A 21,951-nucleotide genomic window follows, 5' to 3' on the forward strand; every position below is an offset into this window, starting at 1 on the left:
TGCATTTTTATTTGCTATATAAATACTGCATTATTTTATTCACTACAGTAAATACTATTTTTACTATAGTTGCTTACAACAATACTAAAAGTAAATCCCAACCAAGCATAAAAATGGTACAAGCAATGACAAAGGGCATAAGCAACAAATCAGACTGTATACAAATTTAAAATAACTATAGGAAATTTTATGCAAAAGCAAAATGCAGGGGGCTGGAGATTTAGCTCAGCAGCATAAGCACCTGTCTGGCAGGTGTAAGATTGTAAATTCAATCCCCGGTGCTACCCCCTACCCAGCCAAAAAAAACCAAAAAACAAAAAACACAAAAGCAAAATTCAAACACCAAACTAGATAAAACACATACTGCATGTTGCAAACATGACAAAGGAATCTACCTTAAATACATAAAAGATCATAAACCAGACAAAAAGCTAAAAAGGACCCAGTCATTTTTCCTTCACCTGTCATATTACCTCAAGAATTACAAAGAAATAAAACTTCAGTTCTTTTGAGTCTCAAAAGTGGGAAGAAAAAATAGTTTTTCTTTAAAATAAATATCCTAGGGCTGCGGATTTAGCTCAGTGGAGTAAGCACCTTGCCTGCCAAGCACAAGGCTATGAGTTCGACCCCCGTACCACAAAAATAAAATAAAATAAAATAAAAATCCTAATGTATAAGCAATTACATGTGTAAAATATGAGAAAAAAGTTATACTTACCTTTGTTTTTTCCTGAAAAGCAGAACAAAACAAAGTATTTATTATTATAAACTTGTATCTGCCCCTTTTGTAAAGGTACACTTCCATAAAAATGAGACTTTCTAAACATGAGTCATTTCAGTTTATTAGCCCTCCATCCAAGTCTGCAGGGGACGCTCAGGACTGCACTGTCTAGCGCTGACAGGAGTGCTACTGGGGGAAGAGACTGACCATGTCCAGGGGGCCACCAGGAGCTTCGGCTCGCCAAGATTCACTATGCCTGACGAAAGGAAGAAATCTAGTCCAGCACCTGACAGATACTTTCTTAAATATCTTCAGGACTTGTGTTTATTTGGCTGCCAGAGACTCTTTCTACAGTTATTGTCCTAAAGCTACAACATAATTTCTGTTAAAGATTTACCTCACTGCTGTGAAATCTCCAGACTGACATTATAAGATTTAACTTTAGGAATGGTTTGAAAGATGTTAAGATTAGAATTACACGCAACAAACAAACACACACACACACATATAATGTAGCAGTTCGTATGTAGCTGCTTATTTATGATTGAAAGATTATCTTCATTTTGTTCATTTTTCTTTAATGCCATCATTATAAACATATATTTCTACAAATACACGTTTACAAAAAAGACAGATAAAAAGTTATCCATAACTCCACTCTAAGATAAATACCATTTATATTTTGTTAAATGTCCTTTTCCTTTGTGTATAGATATTTGAAGGTTGTATTGATAATGCTCTAATAAAACTGTGTCACACATGTTGCTTGGATTCTTCCTTCTCTGCCTCAGTGTGCTACTCAGTGCTATTAATCATTTTTATCTAAATGAATACAAATTTATGGCAACAGTTGTTATGGCTTATTCTACTCTGTAGCTTTACATAAATCACTTAACCAGTTCCCTGATGATAAACATTTAAACTATTGTCATTTATCTTGTTAATTTTTCTCCCTGTAGTACTGGGAATTAAACCCAGGTCCTTCTCACGAAGCTATATTACCAGCCCTTTTTTTGCTTTTAATTTTGAGATGGTCTCAGCAAGTTGCCCAGGTTGGGCTCAAGCTTGTGATCCTCCTGCCTCAGCTTCCCAGAGCGCTAGTATTATACGCATGAGCCACCACACCCAGTTCCCATTTATTTTTAATGTAAGTCAGGGCTGTTAATTTATCAAGCCATATGTGAGTTCACAGTAAAGACCATCACTTATTTATGAATTTGCATTTCATCTGATATTAAATCAATAGCTTCCACTTACTGACTGTATGTGACTGTGTAAACCCAAAAGCCTTCTTTAAAAGGCTTTCCTAATCTAAGTCAGTCAACATTTAGAGAATGATGCAACCTCACAGCTTTACAGGAAAAATTTATATTTATTGACCGTGTGAGATCAGCATCTTTTCAAATTAATTTTAAACAGTGTAACATTTGCTAAAAGCACAGCAAAGATTTATCGGTAAGCACACGTTAAAAGAGAACAGGGATATATATTTCCTACTCAAGGTGACCATCACTGAAACTACACATTCAGCAAACCACGGTGCCTATGATGAGGCGGGATCTGGGGTTTTCAGTTGTACACTCTCTGTCACCTTCACAGTGGCTAACACAAGTACCCAATGAGTCATCACTTGTGGAAAGAACAAGTGACTCCCACTGTTGTAGACAAGATCATTCACTGAGCACAGCAATCTCTGATGATTTACCTAAAACACTTCTCCATATAAATGCATCAGGTTCTACAGAAACGGACAGAAGAGATAAACGCTGCCCATATACCCGGAATCCTAGGGTAGCATAGTAGGTATATAAGTAACAATAATAATATCCAATAAAAGAAGGTTGGGTGAGAGTACAAACATGTTATTAAGTGACTTCACAAGGACCAGGGAAAGTTGTGGAAAGGGCTGCATTGGGCCGGACCTTGAGTGGAGGGAAAGATAAAAATGCTAATGAGGAATAAATGTAATGTGAATTTGAAGTCAGACTCGCAATATATGAAATCTATAGTATCAAGTTTTGGGGAAATCTTGAGTTTTGGATATTCACTTATCTGGAAGATGAGTAAAAACTGAAATCAGTGAACACACCAGTAAGTGTGTATACAAAAGTACACAGAATAGTGTATATTCCAATCTTCATCTTACATTAGTCCAATACCATGAACTTCAGTACAACAACACACCTACTGTATAAATACAGCTTTGCAGGGTAGGGCTTATCTTCTATGGACACGGGGCTGTGGTTCTTGCCATTTATCTTGGCTTCCCTTTCCTTCTACCCAAAGTCCACAGTTGATAAATAGCGTAACAATGCAGGTAACTAACTCACCTTGACTAGAAGCCAGAGGATTTAAAGGCCTTTTAATTGTCTGTGGCCTAGAAAACAAAATAATTAAAAGTACTGTATAAAATGCAAATATGTTACCAGTCATGTTATAATTATTTACGTAAGACAATTATTATCTCAGGAAGTTATTTAATGACTATATCCAAAGTCAAATGGTTTATTGGGACTATAAAATATTTAATTTTCTCTAATTGCATTAGAAATTACTGGCTATTATTTTAGTACTAACATCTCCTGATCTATCCCGTTATAGCAGCCATCAAGTCATTTCCTAATCACATCTTCTTCAAACAAAAGAAAAATCAGCAGTCAAGCTCTCCTCCACTAGTTACTAATATGTTTTAATACATGTTATCCATATGTATGTGTGTACACCATAAAGAATACACAACTGAAAGACAACCAAAAATATAAACATTCTAATATAAGCATTAAAACTCAACAGTGAAAAATACTGTGGATAGGTTATTTTATACTTATGTAATCTTAAACACATCGGTTGGCCCTGTGGCCATCAAATTCATTATGATTTGAATAAAAGGTTTTCATAATAGAAAAAAACAGCCAAAAGTGTTCTGGAGAATTAATATGTTACTAAAGTACCTTTAAATCCTTCCCCCCACCAAAAAAAACCCCCATTATTAGTATTATTACTAAACTACAGGGATTATTTCAATGTTCATAATTTAAGTTTTAAAAATTTGCATAATGAGACATTTCAAGAAAAAAGCTATATTTTAGCACAATAAATGTAAGTTAGTGTTTAACATAATATTACTTAAATTTAAAAATATGGAAATCAGGATATGAATAAGAAAATAATTATAAAACTAATGTAAATCTAACAAATGCTTTGGGGCTGGGGATTTAGCTCAGCGGCATAAGCACCTGCCTTGCAAGCAGGCAGTCGTGAGTTCAATTCCTGGTACCAATAAAGTGAATAATCCAAGGCACCCCTCAATCACTCAGCGACCGCTTCCACTGCAGAGGTTAGGAGTATAGAGTGGGCCTTTCCCCTTCCTAGACCTGTCACCCCGAATGAATTAACTTCACTTCCCCACGTCGCAGACTCCCACCTGTAACATGGTGATGACTAAGCCGGTCACTAAGAACCACAGGAGGAAAGGCCTATAACATGCAGAACACAATGCCAGGCACTCGGTCAGTGCAAGGCGAGGTGACCTTTTATTTCATTTTATTCTATTCTCTGAAGGCAATTTAACTTTAATGTTAAAGCAGATTGAAATAACTCAGCCACAGAAACGACAGCACATAGCAACAAAAAGAAAAAGTGGTGTGAATTCTATTTGTCCTCTGCCACTAATTACCTGGCCTTGGGAAGTGAAGCGATCTCCGCAGATCTAGGTTACTTCATCTACAAAACGAGACTATTTATTCAGTCAAGTACCCACTGTATTCCCATAAAGGTCTAGAACTAGTCTATGTCTTTTCAAAAAAGATGAATTTTAAGTCATTATGATTTTGCTTATTTATAAAGAGAAATCCTGTCTTACAAGAATTTTTAAATGAAAATGACACATACTTAAAACAGTTTTCTTCGTAGATGACATTCCATATCTTCCACGCATCTGGCCCCTTGTAACCTGTGTAGCGCTCGGGATTAAGGAGCAGATCTACATATTCAGCATCAGGGGACTGTATATCTGTAAAACACAATGTTTTATTCAATCTTTTTTATCTTTATCTTTAAAAGCTAGTATTCAGGCACAGTGCTGTACACCTATAATCTCACCTACTCAAGAGGCTGAAGCAGGAGGACCGCCAGTTTAAGGCCAGCAAGGGCAGTTTAGTGAGACTTTGTCTCACAATCAAAAAGTGCAGCGATGTAGCTCAGTGGGAGAACACTTGATGAACATGTGCAAGTCCAGTCCAGGGTTCAACCCCCAGTACAGGAAAAAAAGTATACAAGCCTTGGTTCTAAGGCTTCACAAAAGTTATATCAGGGAAATAAAAACTTTTCAAGAGAAAAAGAAAAAAATAAATAGCTATCTTAACTGTACACAGTGGTTACAAAAAGATTCTGGTTTAAAGGAACGGTAAAAAAAAAGAGGAATATGGTAATTGGGGAGGAGGCAGGTACTGGAGATTGGACCTCACTGAGCTACAGCCACAACCCTTTATTATTTATTAAGCTAACCTGCCTAACTGCCCAGGATGTAATCCCACAGTGCTGGGATTACAGACATGTGCCACTTGCCCAGCTGGAATGCATGCACTTCAGAACTCATGAAACATGCAACTCCATCTTCCCAGGCCCTCCAGACAATGAATATAATATGCATTTTTCCACATAACCAGAGCAGCTCATCAGGAACTAAGATTATGGGGCAGCATTAGTGCCATATGCTACTTTTTTCCAAGTACTTTTTTCTCAGCTGTCGACCATCAGAATCCCCCAACCAAGCTGTTCTAAAAATGCAATACTAAAATGCAAAAGTTATGTGCAGAGTGATTTACTGTTAGAATTATTTATAAAATGGAAGATAAAAGCAATTTAAATGCCCAAGGTAGCAGAAAAGTTAGAACACAGACCCTGGAGGCAGAGTGCCTTGGCTGGGGTCCAGGTTCTGCTACCTATTCGTAATTTACCATACTGTGTGATATGACTTCAAGGACAACAACCCTGGTCCTCCACTGGCTTTGGGAAATTATTTAATAGCACAGCAATGTCCTACTCACCTATAAACTTTACCAATATGAATGGACAAATAAAAGGAGCCAAAATGGCCCACGAACAACTAAAATCAATGACAAAAATCAGAGCTCATGGATCTATACAAGACAGTCCATCAAAGGGGCAGAGGGTGTGGCCCAGTGCTACTGCCCTGCACATGTGAGGCCTGGATTTGATCCCCAGCATAGGAGAGAGAGAGTATCAAGTTTTCAACAATACCTAGTTCTTATTCTCAAACAAAAAAACAAACAAACAAAAAAAAATCGACCTGGGCTATTTCTATCCCAAGGGCCACGGTGTATTGGGCATAAATTAGGGGGAAAGTTGCTTCCAGAAGCAGCACAATGATAGCAGCTAGAACTGACTGAGCCTAACACAAAAACAGCCACTAAAATACCCAGAAAAAGCCATTAACAACTTCAAGAAACAAATGAGCATGGTATCGTCTAGTTCAGGGATGGATAACTGTTTATTCCAATGTATACTAAAAGCAATTGCCCAATATAAAAAATTATAATAAATTGAATTTTAAAATCCCAATTTTTAAGATATATAAATAATGCTCAGCATCCCATACAAAAAACTAGTAAGAAATGATTAAATTTTTAATAATCTACCTAATTACAGAAAATATTTGTTGCCTCATAATTTTACTTATGACAAATATTTTATTTCAAACTTTATAAGAAAAGTTACTATAACTATATTTTGCCATAAGACAAAAACGTTTATACTTCACCTAACATCTATGTAAATCATTTATTCCCTATGATGCTGCCCTGTTTGATCAGGAGAAATGAATGCAAATATGCAAGTGATTTCACTGAACCCTGCCCGATATAGGAGGTGAACTGTTGATTCTTCATGCTCACGTTGGTAGTTTCAAAACAAGACCACGTTAATTGAAATTAAGATGCTACCAACTTTTTTCTAACATTGCAGGCCTAAAATATTTGCTGTATATTAAAATTTAGTTTCATCATATACAACAATGTTTAAGGCCAACAATTCTTGTAGAAAAGACGGTGAAGTAAGGGATTTGAGAGAATGTTTTAATGCCTTCCTATACTTGTCTAAATCTTGGTATGTGTCTCATTCAACACACTGAGCTCAAATGTGTTTTGGAACACAAAACTTCTAGACTCTACAAAGGTGACACAGGACATGCAACATACATGGAGTCTTATCCCTGCAGGACCTGGGCAGCAATATTTGGTGGGGTGGGGCAGCAATCTTTAATCACAGGGCTGGGGTGTAACTCAGGAATAGTCATCAGCTACAATGAGAAGACATGAAATAGCTGTTTGGAGGCCTGAAAATAAAGCATGGTTTCTAGGTAGCAATAAGAGTTAACATTGGTAATTTAAAGTAATATCATAGAGCTAGGAATGTAGCTCAACACAGAGCACTTACCTAGCACTCACAAGGCTCTAGGTCTGATACTCTCCCCAGGGCAGGGGAGGAGGAAATTATTTCTGCTATGAAATGCCTATTTGAATATTCACAATTAAATGAGTTTATATTTTACTTAGGGGGAGAAATAATGCATTTTCAGTCTTCAGATTTTTAAAATAGAAATTTGACATTTCAGATATGTATATGCCCAAACATGGTCATGTTTCCTATTAAGGAACACTTCTCACTTTTCTTTCCAAAAAGACACAGCTGAGCAGGGCCAGCTGCTCACAGGGCAGAGATCTCACAAGGTTGAGACGAAAAAGATTCCTCAAGCCAAGGGTTTGAGACCAGCGTGGTAGGCAACACAGTCTGACCAGTTCAAAAGAAAAGTCACCAAGTTTAAAATAAGCACTTTCCCTTTTTCCTTTTTTTTTTTTTTTTTTTTTAATCGGTACCAGGGATCGAACTCACGACTGCCTACTTTCAAGGCAGGCTTTTATGCCGCTGAGCTAAACCCCCAGCCCCTTCCCTTCTCTTTTATGGGGATGTAGACTTCTTCTTTTACTTGTAATTAAAATGATCTGCATTGTTCTTTATAGTCATTTTTTAAAGATCATTAATCCACTACCAAGGAGCCACAGAAAGATACGAAGTTCAATTTGATTTAATTTTGTTTGGCCAATTAAAAGGATAATATAATCAAACTCAGAGAAGATACAAGAAGAATGGGACAACCCATAAATCTTGATCTAAGAGTTGCAATTCTAAGGCTTTTAGATTTTAATATCACCAGCACTAGAGCTTAGTTTTGATGTTCCAGACATGACTTCATGGTTCAATATTCTTGTCTCCAAAAGCCACACAGACCATCATTAAGGAAAATTACTACAATCCAACAGCAAAGTAAGAAGCAGGTTTTAGTACTTCCATTTCAGCTACCTTTATGAAATGTACGCGTACATTACAAAAATTAGGCACACCAGATACACAGAATAGCAAAACTGAAGACGGGCATTTCTTTAGGAAATCAAGTTTCCTTTGCAAACTGTGTTATTATGGTAAAATATATAAAACAAAATTTACTAGGTCAAGCATATTTAAGTAAATGATTCAGTGGCATTAAGTATATTTACGTCCCCTATGTCTCCAAAACTTTTGCATCATCCCAACCAAAACTTTTACTCAGCAATCACACACACATACACACACTCTCCTACAACTTCTGATAACATTTAATCTGTCTAACATTCTGTTTCTTATAAAGTTACCTATTCTAGGTACTTCAGAAAGATGGGCTCATAAAATACAGGTCCTTTTGCAGCTGGCTTATTTCATTGAGCATGTTTTTAAGGTTCACCATGTAGTAGCATGTCTCAGAATTTCATTCCCTTTTGTGGCTCAGGGGTATCGTGTGGCAGGTATATCCATACAACACATTGCTTTAGCCATTCATCTGGTGATGGACATTTGGGTTGTTTCTAACTTTCACATACCATAAAGGAGACGCATGAACCTGGGTTTATCTACACCTCAGTTTCCATTTTCAGTTCTTTTCTCTATATACCAAGAAATAGCACTGCTCAGTTACACAATAATTCTAAGCTTAACTTTCTGAGGAACTGTGAAACTCTTAGAAAATGAGTCTTTAATTCTTTTTCTTAAGTGTAATTCTGAACCTAATGGACACTATGAAAAGTGGTATACCATCTGCTTCACAGAAGCTGTCTGCAGAATCATCATGCCTGGTCCACTGAAGCACAGCCTTCTGAGTTTCCTCACTGCAAACAAAGAAAATAAATCATGTTACCCTTTTTTCAAGTTAACGTGTGACATGAAAGAAGCAAAGCCTGCTGCAAAATAAGTGACCACACCTCAGTGATTCATCCACTGCACCGAGCCGTTCAGCTTGCTCACATTCTTCAATGAGATTATTGGCTTCTTCAGAATACTAGAATGAAAGAGAAAGTCACCGAATACTACTTTTTACACTCTGCAAGCTTTTCAAAAGGAACTTAGAATATGGAACTTAGAAGTTATCACTATGGCTTCAATTTTTTTTTTTTTTTTGTCTTTTTAAGTTATCACTATGGCTTCAAATTTTGTGTGTGTGTGTGTGTGTGTGTGTGTGTGTGTGTGTGTGTGTGTGTTTCATTTTTATCGGTACCGGGGATCGAACTCAGGACCACCTGCTTGCAAGGCAGGTGCTTATGCCGCTGAGCTAAACCCCCAGCCCCTGGCTTCAAATTTTTAAAATTCTCACATTCCTCTTGAAGCTAAAAGATAAGCCGAGGCCTTGCCTCTTGTCTTGGTTAAACATGACTTAGTATTATGTTCACAAAATAAAGAACATGGTTCTGAAAATATCCATGAAGGAGATGTCTGAGGCATGAAAAAGGAAGGAGCAGGACACCTCACCCTGCCTTCGTATGACCTCACCATGAGCACGGGCACTGTCCTGCTGTCCGATCCCCAGCACCACCACCCAGCAGGCACCGTCCTCACATCACATTATCCTCGAGGAGTCTGGTGTGAGCTATATGAGAACTCTTCACACCGCACAGTTTTTACATAAATCTAAAACTGTTACGAAATTAAGTCTGTTAAAAGACAGACATAAAAGACACATAAACCCAATTCAATCCATGAAACACAACGTGACTCCTATTTTTTAAAAAACACATGGATATGTTTTTGTTTGTTCATTTATTTTTTATCTTAGAGATGTATAATGATTTGGATAAAAAGCTTAAAAATGATTTGATATTCACCTTAAAATAATTAGAAAAAAGAAATTGGAGGTACAGATAAAGCAATTTTGACTGTATAGTAACTGTTTTTCCTTCTACTTTTATTTTTGATACTTTCTATAACAGAAGGTTAAAAAAAAAAATAAGAATTAGAGCCATGGAAAATAAATAACTTTCAAGGGATATCACTATAAAGGGAAGCAGAGCTGTGGATTAGTATATGGCAGGGAAAATGGTCTTTTTAAGTTTTTTGTTACAATATAGGACACACCACTTAGTAAGTTAGTATACATACAAACCTTGTAGCTCGCAGATTTAATTCCATCAGGAACTTCATCCTAGAAAAAAATTTTTTAGTTGAAATTTATTTCATCTTCTGAAAAAATATCTTACAGCTCATGAAAAAAATGACTGAAGTTTAAAGATTTTTTAGCTAAGGATAGATAATTTTAAATGATTTATTTAGAATAAAACTTCAAAAACAGGGTAAGGCTATAGTTCAGTGAGTAGAGCATTTGTCTACCACGCACAAGGCTCCAGGTTCCATCCTGAATGTCACACACATACCCTAATTAATTAGTGAAGTACTGTAAGTTAGTAAAAAATAACAATTCAAAATCAAATTATTCTATTGTGGATCATTTATTACAGCACGGAAAGGTAAAAGTAGTTACCCAGCTATCATTCCTTTTGACGTTTAAATTGTCCCATGTCTGGCTCCTAGGACACTCACCAAATGCTAACTTACTCTTAGCACAGTCCTCTTGATAGTACTTCAGGACTCCTTAGTAGTACTTTGTGTTCTGTGATGACACAACATTCCAGGTTCATCTCATCTATTTCTCACGTCTCTCTTACAAGCAACCATTTTTAAATTAACCATTCTGGTTTTGTTTTTGTTTTTGCTTCTTTACACTGGGGATCCAATTCAAGACCTCATGCTTGCCAGGCAGGCGCTTATGCCACTGAGCTAAATCCCCAGCCCCTCAAGCAACCATTTTTAAAGGAGCCCTAATTCTTTCCAGAGGAAACTGGAACAGATTTTTGGATGTGTGGGTCAAGTAGTAACTACAGGAACGCTGGCATCCACCCATCCTAAGTATGATTGCTGAGCAGACAGGGTGTACCAGAACTCCATACACTGCAGAGCTCTGGTCCAGTGAAGGACCTGCACAGATCATCACTTTATTTTACATGTTCTTTTTCAACATTTTTAAGTTTCTAATTTTTTCATATAATGTCGAATTTATGGATTAATGTCAGCAGAACTGACATGTTTATAATAGTACTGCTTTATAGTCATCTTTGAACATCTGTCCAATCACCTTATTAAGTAAAATTCTGAGGAGAACAAGTAGGTCAAAGATCTGTACCTTTTTAATTTTGTTGATGCATTTGCCAAATTAATCTCCAAAAAGACTTAATCATCAGAGTTCATCTGTTATTCTCAGATTGATATTGAGTACTGTTAATTAACAAATAATAATGGAGGTGAAAGCAGCTTATTTTAAAGGGAATAAATGGCCTTTTAGAAAAGATTCCAACTGTAAAGGGCAAACTGTCTAACTCATTCAAATTTTCCCTGGAATCAGCACATGAAGAGTATCAAACATAAGGAAGAGAATTTCAAACTTTTATTATTTTTCTATCTCTTGCTGGTTCGCAGGGTATTACATGAACTAAACGAAGAAATCAAAGTGTTGACCAAAAGGGAACTGGTCTTTTTCCTTCCTTGTTCAGCCCAAAAAGGAAGTGCCAAAGCTGCAACCATCTGAGGAGGTAACTGTGGGTACTCGATTAAGGGAACTGCTCCTGTTTTAGCTATGATACTGGCACTGTGGTTACTTTCTTTTAGATGCACAATTTCTTTTATGCCTGTAATCCCAGCACACAGGAGGTGGAGGCAGGAGGATTGTTGTGAGTTTGAGACCAGCCGTGGCTACACAGTGAGCTCAAAGCCAGCCTGAACTGCATAGAGAGACTGCCTCAAAAAAGACCAAAAAAAAAAAGATGCACACTGAAGAAAAAGTGATATATCAAGATATCAATAGCACAATGCAAATGTTAAGTATAAAAATTGATCAACTGTAAGAATTTCAAATTACTTGAAATGATTTTTAGCAACTCTTTGGTTTCGATCCCCTCTCCCAATTCAGAACTATCAGAACCGAGCCCAGGCTTACCCCAAAAGGAGTAACAATAACCACTGACTCACTCTCACTGGGAGGGGAGTCCTCCGGTCTCCCTCCTCTGTGCCCTCAGTGTGTACCTGTTAGCATACTCTGAAAAAGGGAAGTGAGCTATTAACTCTGAACCACTGGTCAGTTTCTCTTCTCTACCAAACCACTAGTCAAGACCACAGCTACATTTGTATGTCCAGGTCCTAGAACATCACAAAATATTCACTACTGAACCAAATTACATTCCAGTGCTAACTGGTATTACTTTACCCATCTCCTCATCTTCCACTCTCACTCCTACAACACTGCCACTTATCCTCTAAAACTTCAATGCCAAGTTTATACATTTATAAATTAAAAATATTTTCAGGTAGAAAAATACCTTCCAATTATCTTATTTGAAAATGTAGAAAGTCTTCCATTATGATACCAACAAGAAAAAAAGAGTACTGACAAGAAAGGTACTCAGCCCCAGTTCTGGAGAAGCTAAGCTAATGAGATCCTATCTCAGTTTCACTCAGTTATTACACTCAGTTTCAAAGTCTACTCAGTTTAGTAAGTCATATAAATGATATTGGTAAATTTAAATTTCAACTAAACTTTCCTGTTACTAAAATGAAATGAAACACTGAAATTGATAATACTGCTTTAATGATGTGCCCAGGCTCTAACAATTATAACTGCTATCCTGTGGGTCCTGAATGTCCTAAAGGCTCATGCATTGAAAGTAGTGACCAGGGAAGCACCACTGGGAGGTAGTAGGGCTGGAGCGAGGCTTTAATTCAATGGGGGCCCGTCCTTGAAGGCGCAGTGTAACCCCAGACCCTTCCACTTCCTCCTTTGGGCTTGCTGCCATGAGGTAAGAGATGCTGCTCTGCCGCGTGCTCCCACCAGATACGCTTCCTCACCACAGGCCCAAGGCAACAAGGGCCATCAACCACAGGCTGGACCACTAACACCGTGAGCCAAGACAAACCCTTCCCCTGGTAAGGTGATTAACTTAGGTATTCTACTAAAGAGCCATGAAGCAAGCCAATATAGAAATATAAAGTGTTTCATTATTTAATCCTTAAATTCTCAGAGCTGTGTCTAGGTGGATCAATATATTTAAAAATATACTTCTTCTCATAATAAAACATTCACAAATAATGTTTTACATTGGCCTTAACTCTACATGTTCAATATGTCTGTGATAATATTTACATGTATTAAAATAAACTGCTGAAAACCACAATGCTACTTCAATGTGTTAGGATGGCCGTCATCCAAAAACAGAAAATAAGACTGCTGTCAAATATGTAAAGAAACTGGAACTTTTGTGTATTGCTGACACGAATGCAAAGTGACACAGTTTTACCATGTGACCCAGCAATTCCACTTCTAGTTACACACATAAAGATTGAAAGACTCAGGACATAGCTGGGTGGTAAATCACGTGCTCAACATGCCCAAGAAACTAGGCTCAACCCCAAAAAAATGAAAATAAGGAGTTTGAAGATGTCTGTAGGCCATGTTCATAGTTGCATGATTCACAATCAAAAAGTAGAAGTCCTTCCATGGATGAATGGGTAACAAAATTGAGTAAAAACAGAATGCAGTATTATAATTCAGCTTTTACTAAAATAGAATAAAATTCTGATTCATGCCATTACATGCATCAAGAAATAAAGCCAGATGCAAAAGGACAAATATTGTATGGTTGCCATTATGGTGGTGCCCACTATAATCAAAAACACAGAGAAAAAATGGTGTTTGCCAAGGCTTTGGAGGAGGGAGAATTGGCATAGTTTCAATCTGAAAGAATAAAAACGGTATGGAGATGGGTGGTGGTGACTGTACAAAATAAATGTACTTAATGCCACCAAACTATATGATTAAAATGGTTAGAATGGCCAATTTTATAATATATACATATTTATATAGGCTGCAAAAGAAGCCATATAAAGTAAGAAGTTATACTTTCTTTGACTGCTGGGAGTTCATACTCAGGCCTCAGGTATGCTAGGCAAGTACTCTACTGCCATGAGGTCCAACCCCAGCTCTATAACTTTAAAGAAGAAAAAGTATTTCATCTGAAAAAATTAAAAAACTATTCTCACAGAAAAACACCTCAAATTCTAGTACTCTTAAGAACTCCTACTTCTACCCCAGAAAATCCAAGGAAAATAATAAAAGGGATTCATATGTATACACATAACTTGGTTCAAGTAAAATGTAAGAACAAAAACAAATATCAAGACAAAAGGACTATTCATACATCAAAGGGTTGCATTAACCACAAAATTATAATCCTATTATTATTAAGGCAGTATAATTCAAAATAGGCTTATAGTTGTAAGTTTAGGTTTGTAATATGTAAATATGGGGTAACATATTTAAACTAAGGATTGAATTATTATTTGGTTATATTGGCTCCCTTTAAAAAGTTGCAGTGTGCCCTTCCTGTGAGCCGGCAGAAGCCATGTAGGTCACAGGAGAAGAAAGAAGAAAACAATTCACCCTTCTAGTGAGCCGGCACAAGCCACTGGGTCCCAGGAGGAAAAATGAGAAGCCAATTTGCCCTTCCTGTGAGCTGACCAGTGCACAGGCTCAGAGCCAAAACCACCCCCTCCATTACTCCCCCATCCCATGGCCACCTGGCTGATTCAGAGGAACACAGGCTGAGCTGCTAGCAACAGAGCACAAACAACTTAATGTTTGAACTGTCTGCTTGACTTTGCAGGCCTAAGGCTGGCAGCCTGAGCGTCTACTAGGAGGATGGCAGTGTGCAGTGTGGCAGCTGTGGGGGATTTCCTTCCATCTTGTTTTTGGAGGCCACTGTGGTTCTCACTGTTTTGGTTCATTCTGTTTTGTTTTGTTTTGTTCAGTGTTTTGTTTTGTTTGATTCTGTTGTGCCTGATAGTGTGGGCAGCAGTTCTGGGGATGGCAAGGAGCATGGTGGTAGCCATTGTTGACTTCCTATTGCCTGTTTTGAGCTCTTACATCACTTTGACTGTTTTGTTTTGATTGGCTTTGTTCTGTCTTATTTTGTTTGGTTTTAATTCTCTTTAAAAATAAAATTAAAAAACAAAATATAAAAACCTGTAATGAACCAGCCATGGTGGACACATCTGTCATTCCAGCACCAAGGAACTGAGACAGTGGAATCACAAGATTGAACTCAGACTGGACAGCTTTGCAAGATGTTGTTTCAAAATAAAAAATAAGGGAAATTCTGTTGTCTCCCAGTCAGAATGGCCACCATCAACAATGCAAAAAAACAATATACATCTGACAAGGATATAAAAAAAGGAACACTCTTGGTTGAGAATGTAAATTAGTGCAGCCACTATGGAAATCCATGCGGAAGTTCCTCAAAAAACTAAAAATAGAACTACCATTTGATTCAGCTACACCCAAAGGATTAAAGTCAGCAACTGTAGGGTTACCTCATACCCAGGTATACTGCAGCACAATACACCATGGCCAAGAAATGGAACCAGCTTGGGTATCCGTCAACAGATGAATGAATAAAGAAATTATGGTGGGTGGTATGGTAGGGGGTGCAGTTCAGCCATTAAAAATAATTTGTCATTTGCAGAAAAATGGATGGATTTGGCAATTATGTGGAGTAAAGTAAGCCTGGCACAGAAAGACAAATTCTGCAAGTTCTCCATAACATGTAGAATCTAAAAAAGATGACAAAGTACAAGACTATTGTTAGACAAGGAAAAGGGAAAACTGAGGAGTGAAAAAGAGTATGAGAACAGATAACAGAGGCATGAATTTTGTCAAAATAGATTATACACATTGAACCCTCCAAAAATTGTGAGACAGGATGGAAGGGGTTGATTAATATATGTATGTACATGTACAAATCTGTCAAAGTAAAATCCATTAATCTGTATAACCAATATGCACTAATAAAAAATATGGGAGGAAATTGTTTTTAATTAAAAAAGAATTGCATGTATAATTAATTAATTTTAAACAAGGCTGGGGATATAGCTCAGTGCAAAGGCCCTGGGTTCAACCCTTCCTCATCACCACCAAAATTAAAAAAAAAAGTGTAATGGGTGAAAAAAGATATGATAGTTCATAAATTTATTTACGGTTCTTACAGATTGACAAGGTTTGACAGCACAGTCCCGCACGCCACAGTGGTTGGTATCATTCCAGAAAGGACATGGCCTCTTCAGGTTTACCTATTTAAAAAATAGACAAAAGTTATAAAAATAATAAACACTTTTTGGTTTTTGAGTCAGGGTTTCACTGTGCAGTCCAGGTTGGCCCTGAAATCACCATCTAGCTGACAGCTGCTTAATCAGGATGTATAACCTGGTTATGTGACATGCTGCAATTATGCTGCTTCTTCCTGTTGTCAAGACTGTGCTGTGTAACTGCAGAGCTGGTATAGATAAATTGGTAGATTTTGTTAGAAAGACACAGACTGTCACTAAACAAACCCTGGACTAGTTCTCATATCATCACTGCTTGATTTGCATTTTTTGAGACAAAAATGTTACCGGATAGAGTCCAGTTAGGCAGTATGAACTCAGAATACAAATAAATATTCCAATGGTCAGGTTTTCCAGTAGCTATTGCAAAATAAAATATTACAAGTGACTTGTCAAAATAATATAGGTCAGAATAAACCATGCTTGGTAAAAGTTTCATTATTTCAATTAATTTGAGCCAATCTGACACTTGAGAAAATTATAAACTAGTTTGATTATCATACAATAGTTTCTGTTCTAGTTTCAATTTAGCGAGCTAGACAGTCTAACTGTAAAGTGCAATAGTCACTGAATTTAAATTCACCGAATGTGTGGTTTCAGAAACAAATAGTTCATTCTCATGAAGAGAATTATCCTAATAAAGCCTCTATCAATTTTAAATAATAACTGTAATTTTGAAGCTTAGTAATTCCTAAGAAAATGTAATTATCCATTTGAAGAATTCATACACAATTTTAAATACCTTGTAATATCTAAAGTAGTCACTTTCAAGAAGTTTTTGTAGTCTCGGGAAAAGTTTGTAGTTATTAAATCTATCGATGGTTTCAACATCGCAGGTACAATCATCCAAGTAACCAGTCACCTGTTGCAAAGACAGGAAAATATTAAATTAAGTGTCTTAGGGGCTTTTTATAAATGTGATTATTATAAACAAGCCTCCTATTCGCCCAGCATTAATCCTCCCTCCCCCTTATAACTTCTTAAAATGGGGCTTGGCAATAACCTGATAATACTATTGCTCTTTTACTATTTCTGCAGAAAAATACTATATCTGAAGAAAAGATACTTTTTCTTTCTTTCATTGTTTTGTTTTGTTTTCAGACAGAGTCTCCTTAATTTGCCCAGGATGGCCCTGGAGCTGCAATCCTCCAGCATTAGACTCCCAACTAGCTGGGATTACAAGTGTGCACTACCACACTGTTTGGGCAGCAGATACTTTCATGGGGTGTACTGAGCTTATAAAAAACAAACAAATGCGTGCGTGCACACACATACACATGCAGGATAACCCTTCCTTCCGGGCCCCACTGACCTGACCAAAGACAGGCAACGTCACCAAGAGGGAGAGAGAGATCTCCCTGTGGTTGACCAATAAACAAGGAAACTTGTATTTCATCATGTGGGCTGACGAGCACAGGAGCCAGTTGGCAGAGAGGAAAGATCTTAAACAATAAGCAAAGAAGCTGAGTCAGGAGATAAAGAGCAGATGCTACTTGGATTTCCTGGGGGTTTCCAGCTCCTACTGTTCATTTTTCAAGCCCAGCTGTGTATTTCCATCCTTGGTTTTCCTGACCCTTTACTCTTACACCTGTTTTTCAGTCTTTCCTTACTATTTTCTAGTGAATGTGAAAGTCAGACACAAGCTTGGTGAGTTCATAAATACAAGTGATACTAAATTTATAAAAGAAATAATGCATTACAAGGACATAACAATTCCCAAATATTGGGCTGTAACATTTTTTTACAGGCTTGGGATGTTCTTTAAAGTTATTTATCATTAACAACAGTGAGATAACAAACTAACAAAATGAATCCTGAGCTTCAAGTGCTTTACACTGCTGTCTTCACCCATTTGCTACATGAAACTATTAATGTACCTATGCTGGGATACAATAGGAAGTTATTTTATAATCAGACAATGTGATCAGTTGTGAAACTAAAATTATTACATGTTATTCCAGGTTAAACCCCTATTACAAGTAACGAAACACTGCTTTTAGTAACAAATACATGATTCCCCAAAAACCTACATACTAAAAACAGAAAACAAAAGTAGCATGCTTCAGAAAACAGGTCCTTCAGAGTATCTTGCCTGAATATACCAGAATATATTTCAGTGAGGCGTATTGTGTACAAAAATATAATTTAAAAATCTATTTGAGGATTGGGAATATAGCTCAGTGGCACAAGCACCTGCCTGGCAAGCACAGGTCCTGGGTTCAATTCCCAGTATCAAAAAAAAGAAAATCTACTTGAAGTAAAGCAAATAAACAACTGAATTAAGAGGCTTTCCTCCAGGAGCTGGGGATTTAGCTCAGCAGCATTAAGTGCCTGCCTTGCAAGCACACGGTCTTGAGTTCGAGCCCCAGTACCAAAAAAAAAAAAGATGCTTTCCTCTTGAAATATGTGAAAAACTACATGACCTCCAAATTTGAGAACACTGCAAAACAGTACTGGAAAATGTTCACCTCTGAGATAAGATTATTTTTTGAATGTAATAGCCATATTCAAGAACTAAGGCTTTTTAATGATTTTTGTCTTGTTTTAGACTAACTCCACTTTTAAAAATCTGAGCTACATATTTTGATATACAAAGTCTTTGTTTCTACTAACACTTTAACTTTCTAAACATTTTGTTAGTACACGTTGGCAGCACATGCAGTCTTACAGCCATCTTGGGGAGCAGGTACATGTACATACTACAGCTTCCTTGTTTTCAATCCCCTTCCCCTCCCTCTCCCCCCTCCTCCTCTAATTCCCTTATCCCAGTTCTCATCTTGTTAATATTATTAATCTTAGCTCATGTTATAGCATATAATGTTTATACTCAATAGAGGTTATCAGGTTCCTGTTCGTGCGTATCTTTATTCTACTTGAAGTGAAGCAAATAAACAACTGAATTAAGATGCCTCCCTTCCCCTCCTCCTCACCCCTCGCCCTGTTCCCTGGACCACTTCTCCACTGCAAGAAGATCCGGTCCCTTGTCCCCTCTATCCATCCTTTATTATTCTCTTTATATGTTGCCTCACTCAAATGACAGATACCAAACTGTGTTTAAGCTTATGTGTCTGGTTTATTTCACTCAACATTATGTTTTCTGGGTACGTCCGTTTTCCCACAAATGTCTCACATTTGTCAGCCTTGATATCTGAGTAGTACTCCATTATATATTAATGTCACATTTTCTTTCTCCAACTGTCTGTTCATGTGCATATAGGCTGCTTCCAGGATTTAGCTATCATGAATTGTGCTGCTCTAAACAATGGTATGAATTTATCACTGTAATATGACATCTTAAGCCCTACCAGGGGAACAGCTGGGTCATACAGAATTTCTAATTTCAATTCTCTGAAAAATCTTCACACTGATATCCATAAGGACTACCTGACAGAACGCCTGAGTACGCAATAATCTTAGAGTCCTAGTGTGTTTGTGTGTGTGGTCCCGGGGACTGAACCCTTGCCTTACACATGCTGACCAGTATTCTGCCCTGAGCTCAACCTTCACTCCAAGGAATCCTAGTTTCAGATGCAACAAAACTTTCAACCTAGATGATTTGATTTTTCACACATTCTTTTGAACCTTTAAAGCTAAATTTCTAAGGACAAAGAATTTTGAAAAGCAAAAACTCTTTCCCCTCTTTGACACAATTATTATATGTGGACTGTGACTGGGGAACCCAGTGTGTTCTCGGGGCTGGCTGTACTCAGGCTGCAGCTCAGGCTGTCAGTGGGAGCCTCGGGCTCCTCTCCAGCCCTCAAAGCCTCTCCTGTCACAGGCAGTGCTCATTGTCCTTGAAGACACCCTGGCCCAGGTTTCCCAATGAACCTTGTTCCTTCCAGAGCTCTTCCAGGGCTCAGTTTATATCTGTGCCATCTGGAAGCACAGTCAGCCGGCATTCGGGTCATAGCTCTAGACTCTGACCCCAAGTTAAAACTAAAATTCTGGTCAGAACCCAAGTGGTTCATGTGTCAGGCCAAGCATAGCTCAAAGGTCCACTGTAAAAAGAAACACACACAAAGACCACCAAGGACACAAGGAAAGCAGAGACATTAAGCTACAAAAGGAAACAAACAAATGTGAGCCATCCATTTCCCTCCTAAGGAATTCACTGTCAAAGTAAAAACGTATCTTCAGGACCTCCACAGGTGGCAGGGGCTGTCTCAGGAAATCCTTGCTACTCCTACTGTGATGTCTCTCCTGTGTGTGTCCAGCACACTCGGCTTCCACTGTGCTGAATTTCCCTGCTTCACTCCTGCACCCCGCCATGTAAAGCAATGAGATGAAATCATATTTGCTCATCTTTGTGCTCCAGACTCCACTGTGCTTCTGGAAAGTGTATAGTAGCTAGTCAACCAATCACTGACTTTCGGAGCAGGTGGGCAGATGAATGAATGCAGTTCATGGTCACTCATCACCAGAGACCAGCACCACACTGTCTAATTGTAACTGATGTACCACTGTGTCACTCTCACAGTGCTCGGTGTCCCAGAGTACACAGCACGTATGGCAGGAAGGCATTATTCACATAGCAATAAAAGCAGGCAGCAAAGACGAACACCCTTTGCACTCAACATTCCCCCATCTGTGTTCTAAAGACAAAGGAAGCTAGCAGAAGCTGCCAGAAACCAAAAAGGGAAACAGGATCCTCCAGAGTAGGAGGGAAAGTAGCCAAGAAACTTCAGAGGCAAAGAAGGCAGGACAAACGGTGGTTTTTAAATCCTCTGTCCCTTACCCCAGGTGTGTACCATGGGTAGAGGACGGCTAGGACAACAAAATAAAGAGTGGCAGGGGTCTCATTAGATGCAAAGAGACTAGCAAAACCAAACTAAACTACAAGCTCCTTGGAAACACAGGCCATCTGACAGTTCAGGTGAGCTGCCAACAGGCAGCAGAACCTGACCCCTGGAAGGAATTCTGGCAGGTGTGATGCTGGGCCAGTTCTAGAAACTGAAGAACAAAACATACTACCAAAACAGAGTCACAGGAAGAGGCTCAGATACAAATCCAGTTCAGAAAACTAGGACAGAATCTTGGAAACAAAGCAAAATTCTATACCCGAACAACAGCCAGAAGACGGGTGCCAGGCTGCAACAAGGGTGGCTTGATGCTGAGCTTCAGAACGTGGAAAGGCTGTTCAAGTAACCACCGCACTAGCTCCTGGCCCTACCCTAGGAATCCGAATGTTTTAAAAATGTGTTTTCCCTACCCTCCTACAGGACTAATGTAGGCGAGAAACTGAAGTTCACTGCTCTATACTTCAAGCAGTCATCAACCTTGGGTAGGAGAAGGTCAAACTAAAAGGTGCAAATAAAAAGGTCCAGTTAAGAGACACAAACGTAAGGACCAGGGAGTGCCTGACGCATAGCATCACCACAGTTCAAAGCCCTAGTCTCCAAAGAGCCCCTGGAGGTCTTCTGCTGTAACACCCCAAACAACACAACAACCCCACCAGTAGACACCTCTCAAGGAAGAGCCAGTGCAGACCAATGGGTTACCTGCAGGCTCTGAGTCAGCCCTTAGTTCTGAATCCCATCCCAGCTGCCTGGTGTTTTTGTTTTTGTTTACCTTATCCAAGGTATTTAGCCTCTCCAGACCTCAGTTTCATATCTTAATACAATAGTAATTCCCATCCTATGGATTTG

The 21,951-nt window shown here is 38.2% G+C and overlaps 1 protein-coding gene across 1 annotated transcript in view; it reads right to left on the bottom strand.

Moving 5' to 3' along the window:
- Nucleotides 1–21,951, bottom strand: part of Ero1a (endoplasmic reticulum oxidoreductase 1 alpha) — a 43,264-nt gene that overhangs the window by 11,755 nt on the left and 9,558 nt on the right. Inside the window, exons 2-9 of the mRNA XM_063247752.1 lie at nucleotides 17,049–17,168; nucleotides 16,190–16,273; nucleotides 10,209–10,247; nucleotides 9,034–9,110; nucleotides 8,867–8,940; nucleotides 4,613–4,733; nucleotides 3,048–3,098; nucleotides 2,257–2,264 (exon numbers count right to left, since the gene is read on the bottom strand). Of these exons, the coding sequence (XP_063103822.1) occupies nucleotides 2,257–2,264; nucleotides 3,048–3,098; nucleotides 4,613–4,733; nucleotides 8,867–8,940; nucleotides 9,034–9,110; nucleotides 10,209–10,247; nucleotides 16,190–16,273; nucleotides 17,049–17,168 (574 nt within the window). The remainder of the gene's footprint in view (nucleotides 1–2,256; nucleotides 2,265–3,047; nucleotides 3,099–4,612; nucleotides 4,734–8,866; nucleotides 8,941–9,033; nucleotides 9,111–10,208; nucleotides 10,248–16,189; nucleotides 16,274–17,048; nucleotides 17,169–21,951) is intronic.

The sequence above is a fragment of the Cavia porcellus genome, unplaced genomic scaffold, assembly GCF_034190915.1.
Source record: "Cavia porcellus strain 051 isolate PalLab524CR breed Dunkin Hartley unplaced genomic scaffold, mCavPor4.1 scaffold_1, whole genome shotgun sequence".
Taxonomy (NCBI): Eukaryota; Metazoa; Chordata; class Mammalia; order Rodentia; family Caviidae; genus Cavia; species Cavia porcellus.